Here is a 6,806-nt window from a genome sequence, read left to right on the forward strand (position 1 = left end):
TACACCACACACATCAAAGGTCATTAAGTGTATTTTCGTTTTAAATCCTTTGTCACCTCAATTAAAAGATCGGATCAGAAAAGCCCATTTAAAAGACCACGATGAGGTATGTGTTACTTGTTTTCTGTCGCCTTGGCATTGCAGAGCTGATTCAGAGGTGTAATTTGAAGAGCCCCTGTTTGAAGACTTTGATCAGCGCTGTCGCAGGCATCTTGTGTATTGCATAAGGAAACGCTTTTGAACGCAACGTCTCTGCTTGTTTATTTGGAAGCGTGTTGGAGAATGCGAAATGGTGTCATCTGCATAATTGCTAGTAAAGGAGTCACAGAAATCATCCCTCAAGTCACACATCCGAGATTGCCATATTTCTACACGTGATGTTAGTGCGGTGCTTTAAATGTTAGCCTGCGTTTAAAATTGATTGAGTCTTGTTAGGCAATGGGTAAAAAATAAATAAAAAATAATAATTATTATTATTATTATTTAGCTAACAATTAAATAAACGCGTGCCTTACATATTAGCTTATGTATATTAATAATTCTGATACAATTGTTTGGTTTTATTGTTGCTGTTAATATTATTATAGTAACTATAAAAATATAAACAACAACAATAATAATAATGTTTAAGCCTTTTATTTACATTGTTACAAGGGCTTCCAGAGGGGTGGAAGAAGAAGGCAGGAAGAAAACACTGTCCTAATGCTTTTATGGCTGTGCCAGTTTCCTGGGTCAGTGTGAAAGTGTTAAGTTAGTGCATGTGTATTTGATTGGGTCAATAAATCAGAGGCAAACCTTGAGACCCTGACAGGTCCCGGGATGAGACACGTGTCCATCCGAATTCTGAGCGCTGCAGGGCGGACTCCAACACGCACACTTATCCTTTCCCCGAGCTCCCAGTTTCACTACATTCAGTGATTTGAAAACGTTTAGCTTACATCAAAAAAAAAAAAAAAAAAAATGCAAGTACCTGTAGGTAAATAAGATTATAAAGAAAACCAGACTGCTTGAAACCTAGAGGGTTAGCTGTGTTTTGTATAATCCCAGATGGCGCAGTGCTGTGGGGTCAGCTGGGTGGGCTGAGAGCTCTTGTTAGCTCTGCAGGTCCGTGTGGGTGTTATTGACGGTTATGTAGTTATTACCATCCGCTCTGAATGGCATCAGACTGCTGTTCTAATTAATAACCCCCGTAATCCTGCATTGTTAGACGTCAAAACAGCAGACACGTGGTAAGGAGAACATGGGAATCCGGGAGCCGTTAAATAAGCAAAGAGCCAATACAAATGACATTCCTGATATTAGGATCCCATAACAATAACTAGGCTATCTCTTTAAAAGCAGATGGAAGGTTTAGAAGGAACATTGCGTTCTTGGAAACCACATCACATTAAATCCAAGCCGAAGCTGATTCACCATAATCTTTCATTACTGAATTGAGATTTAGTCATCCTATATTCAAATAAACGAAACTCGTTAAAGCACTAATCGGTGCCGTTGTTTGGAAGACGATTAGCAGACATATGATGACACTAGACTAGGAGCATAATACGATTATAAATGTTTCCTGCATATTTTCATATATTGATTCAAGGAATTTCATTGTGATCACCGTCCTTTGTTTTAATCCGTGTTATTTACAGAAGGGTGCGGATTATATCAGATATTTTCAATGGATATATGTCTATCTGTAGAGCAATCCTGTAGGTTAATCGCCCAATATATATATATATATATATATATATATATATATATATATATATATATATATATATATATATATATATATATATAGCGATTATATTTTATAAACACTGTACACAGTCAAAAAAGCCGCCAAGACTAACAGCTTAATAAACACAGGCTAGCCTATATCATATGTAGTACTAGTAATAATAACAATAATAAATTAATAATAATAATAATAATAATAATAATAATAATAATAATAATAATAATAATAATAATACATTTCCACAGTTGAAAAATTAAAATCCACCACACTAAATGGTAATTTGCAGAAATCCACAATACCGCGTATGTCATACGAAATGATGCTGTTGTTCAGGCTTTTTTTCTCTCTCTCTCTCTCTCTTTCTCTCAACTTACTCTGAAGGCGAACGGTAACATGCCAGTGTTTTGATGTTTCACTAAAGGCATCAGAATAGACCCCGATTGGTTTGTTCCGTGTTAGATGACCTGAAACCGCTCTTCGCATAATATTTTCCTTTAGTAGCTATTTTAGTAAGAGCAAGCACAAAATGCTGTAGGCGGTGTACTCTCCATTTTAAACTTTAAAGTTCTTCGTTTCACGTGGAAGAGACGCGAGTAAAATAAAGACACAAAAGATCTGCGGGAAGTTAAAGACTCAACAAGAGTAAAATATTTAAAATTTTGTGGACGATCAAAATTTTTGAGAAGTAAAACAAGAAATGGGAAAGGGCTGAAGCGGCGAACAAATAACAAATGAAATGATTGGCGAGCCATAAAATGAGATTTGAAACTCATTCAAATAAGAGATGGCGACGTCAGAGGACTTATCCAGACGGAGAGCAGGAGCAGGGGGTGGGGGTGGGGGGGAGAGAGGGTGGGAGGGAGAGAGAGAAGCTCTGTAAGTGGGGGTGAGACTTGAGAAATAGGTGGAGCTTCTGAACGACTAAAAATGTCAATCACAAAAAGGAGTTCCAATAATCTAAAGCAATCTGTAAGGACCTGACCTTAGTCCATTCAGATCAATAGGGAAGTAAGGGAGGAAAGCGCAATCGGATCGTTTACACTGGCTCTTTCGGAGGAAATATAGACTTCCCTGACACTTTGTACTCACTGTAACGTGGATATCGTGGTGCGCACCAAGAGGGCGATTCGCCGCTTTTTGTGACTCCAGTAGACTTTCTTCACAACAATGTCTTTCCCACAGTTGGGATATCAGTACATCCGACCCATATACCCGCAGGACAGGCAGGGGATAGGCAGTGCCCGAGCCGGGACAGACCTGAGCCCATCCGGAGCGCTCTCTAATGTTCTCTCCACTATGTACGGATCACCTTTCGCTGCCGCACAAAGCTATGGAGCTTTTCTTCCTTATTCAAATGATCTGTCCATTTTCAACCAGCTGGTGAGTAATCATTTTATTTTTTGTGCTGTTTTCTCTTTCTCTCTCAAACTCAGATGTAGTAAACCTTTAAAAAATGCTTGTGTTACAAAATCATTTACTTTATGTTTCAAAACCACTCATTACTGAATGCTAGTTTTGAAAGACGGTGGCGAACTTTGCTGTTTCCTCCGTTTGGTAAATACAAAAGGAGCTGAAACAGTAAAAAAATAAAATAAAAATAACATTAATGTTAAGTGCAGTGTGCGAGTGCTTGTGATTTTAATTAATTACAACAAATTAAAATCGTTAAACAATTGTTACACATATTAATGAAGAAAAAAGATTAAGACTCATGCACAGAATAAATATAAATGCATATATATGTGGGTGCATCTTGTCAATTTATTTGGAACAATTTATAAGTAAATTTATAAGTAAAGTGCAAGCTATTGCCTACTAAAGAATTGAATGCCGTTAATTAGGCCTATAAAAAAAAATAAAAAATAAAAAGTAGCCTAATACAAAAATCTCAATCCTTCCTTGCTTTTGTAATTGCTCACATAGACTGAAAATCATTTACGCAATTCATGTATTCAGCAACATTACACCAGGGAACTGTACTGAGTACAACAAAACAAACTAGCCTATGCCAGGCCAAGAATAATAACAGTGAATCGCAATAATGTTGGTTCCGTGTTCTGTGTTTTTAAGGGGGCACAATACGAACTGAAGGACAGTCCGGGCGTCCAGCATCCTGGATTTGCCCACCATCATCCTGCTTTTTACCCATATGGTCAGTACCAGTTCGGAGACCCTTCCAGACCCAAAAATGCCACCAGGGAGAGCACCAGCACGCTCAAGGCCTGGTTAAGTGAGCACCGGAAAAACCCGTACCCTACCAAAGGCGAGAAGATTATGCTGGCCATTATCACTAAAATGACCCTCACTCAAGTGTCCACCTGGTTCGCCAATGCCAGGAGGAGGCTAAAGAAGGAGAACAAGATGACCTGGGCCCCACGGAGTCGCACAGACGAAGAAGGAAATGTTTACAACAGCGATCACGAGGGAGAGGACGGCGACAAACGCGAGGATGAGGAGGAAATCGATTTGGAAAATATTGACACGGAGAATATTGAAAATAAGGACGATTTAGACGAGCAGGACGAGCTGCATTCTGACTTGAAACTGGACGGCAGGAGCGACTCTGAAATTTCAGACGGCTATGAGGATTTACAAGGACCGGAGCAAAGGTTGTTCAAAGCGATGGTGAAAGACGGCAAAGAGATTCACGGCGACCGCGCAGAGCACTTTCACCATCACAGTCATCATCTTCATCACCACCACAACAACTTAGAACAGGCCAACAGCGAGCCGGTCAAACTCAACCAGGCCATCATCAACTCTCCGCCCTCAGAAAACAACCCACCTCCGGCTCCAAAACCTAAGATCTGGTCTTTGGCAGAGACTGCCACAACTCCAGACAATCCACGAAAATCTCCTCTGATGAACGGGACTTCCGCTGCGTCCGCCGCTCAGACCATCATCACTCCTCACAGACTCCTTTCGTGTCCCGTAGGGAAAATCCAGAGCTGGGCAAATCGGGGTTTCACCGCACACCAGCTCGCCTTGCTGAACTCAAACCACTACTTAGGACTCAGTAACCAGGCTTCGGCGAATGGCCTTGCCCTGTACAGCAGACAAGCAGAGGACAGGAGTCAAAACTCCGAGTCCACAGTCACAGGTACATGTCACCCACACTGAGAAGCGCAGAGATGTGCAATTCATGCTTTTTGTTGACACCATTAAGACTGTACTGACAGACTGGAAACGCACCATTCTTATTCCTCTCTGAATCCATTTTCATTTGATCACTACTGTGAATCATTCAAGTAAAAAGAATTACGCTTGAAATGCAAATGTCTAGTGGAGAGTACTTATCTGATATATATATAGGCTATATAATTTTTTTTTCTTCTTTCTTCAAATACTCAAAGTCTGTCCAATTGAATATGTGGGAAAATGTTTCCAGTTGTGTGTTAGTGTGTGCGAATTTTGATATTTCTAGCTCGCAAACTTTTTTCTCAACAACTGGCTGTAAGATCTTTTAAAGACTCTGCTTTTAAAATAATAATAATAATAATAATAATAAGTTGGCATTTACATTAATTTTTCTTTTCTTTTCTTCTTGTTGTTACTGGTTTTATTATTTCAGAAAGATCTAGTGCCTTGGAAGCAGAGAAAAAGTTGTTAAAAACAGCCTTCCATCCTGTTCAGAGACGGTAAGAGCGGAGATCTTACATTGCCTGTCCATGACTTCAATTTAGCAATTCAGCGTGTTACTTTTTTTTTTTTTTTTTTTAATTGTTACTTGTTATTTTTTTTACATTCGAATATCACATAATGTTCATGCATGACTGTTTAGTCACGCATTCGGGTACTTGGTATACCGTGGTTTAAACATGATTTATATATTGTGCTTGTGCAATAATAAACCCATAATGTCAAACCAATAAATCTCCAGTGCGTCGATGCGATATTTCAGAATGTTGATTTCAGAAACGTTGTTCTATACTTGCTTGCACATTTAGTTTTGTATTGGCCCCGTGTTTTTCATGCTTCCCTTCCTATTTCTATAGGCCCCAGAACCAACTCGAAGCTGCCATGGTATTATCCGCCCTCTCGTCCTCGTAGGCTTTTCTCTCTTTTTTGTTTACTTCTCATTTTAACCTGTGTAAGGAATGTAAAATAAAAATAACTCACTTCTGTATACTTACATTGTAAGCATGTCCTGTGTACAATGGCTGATGTTAATGCTGTCAGGCCAAGTAGTCTGTGAGTCCCATTTTCTTTTGTAAGCTCTGTGAGGATTTGATGTTGAAATGTTTTGTATATAACGTAAAGAAAATGTATATACTTGTGATCCGAAATTGTACAAGAAAGTCTATATTTTGGCTAATAAATGAACCGCTGCAACTTTACCGTCACTTTTCCTTTTTTCTTAAAAAAAGAAAAAGAAAAAAAAAACACTAAAAAATTGAGTGGAGCGCTAATATTGTAAATGATATTAGAAATGTCATGCTTTTCTGTGCGGAAATGGTTACCGTATGTGTTTTGAAAGGCATAGAAAACGTTAACTCGAGGTTATGTGGTTTGAAACGGAGGATTTGAAGTATTTTCCTATTTCAGGGACTTAACTGTAATTAGCTCCTTCTTGAATCGCGCATTTGGATATTAATGGATGGGGATTATCCCCACCGAGGCGGAACAGCCAATATGAAATGAATAATTATTTCATTTATATTGGGTTGAAATAGCATACAACTCAATTTCACTGTAATGAGAATTGAATATTTTCTTCTTTGAAGAGGAAAAGTCACACAAAAAAGTTAAATGCTTTCCTCAGCACAGATGGTTAATGTAATCTCGACTATTTATAATTTTCGAGATTCTGCTTTTTAAAAATGTAATGAATTCTAATCAGACACTGATGTTGTGCTGCTTGCCATATGCCTTCGAAACTGTGCGAAATTATTTATTTATGTGTGTTTTCCCTCTTGAAGATGATTTGCATGGCAGCAGCTTTGTTTCAGGGTTTCCAAAGTTTGGAGAAATTTAGAGTTGGAGCTCCCTCTACAGTCCACTCTGAGCGGACTTTAGGCTACATGGACTGAGCCATTTTGATCATAATCTTTCATTTATGTAAATCGAGAAAGTT

At 38.6% G+C, this 6,806-nt stretch overlaps 1 protein-coding gene across 1 annotated transcript; it reads left to right on the forward strand.

The window, feature by feature from the left end:
* Positions 1-2,659: 2,659 nt before the first annotated feature.
* Positions 2,660-6,072, forward strand: irx3a (iroquois homeobox 3a). Its single transcript, XM_042727868.1, has 4 exons — positions 2,660-3,112; positions 3,803-4,832; positions 5,304-5,370; positions 5,728-6,072. The coding sequence occupies exons 1-4, from the start codon at positions 2,900-2,902 to the stop codon at positions 5,780-5,782; spliced, it is 1,365 nt and encodes a 454-aa protein (XP_042583802.1). The 5' UTR covers positions 2,660-2,899; the 3' UTR covers positions 5,783-6,072.
* Positions 6,073-6,806: the final 734 nt, after the last annotated feature.

Source organism: Cyprinus carpio, chromosome B7, assembly GCF_018340385.1.
Source record: "Cyprinus carpio isolate SPL01 chromosome B7, ASM1834038v1, whole genome shotgun sequence".
In the NCBI taxonomy this organism is placed as follows: Eukaryota; Metazoa; Chordata; class Actinopteri; order Cypriniformes; family Cyprinidae; genus Cyprinus; species Cyprinus carpio.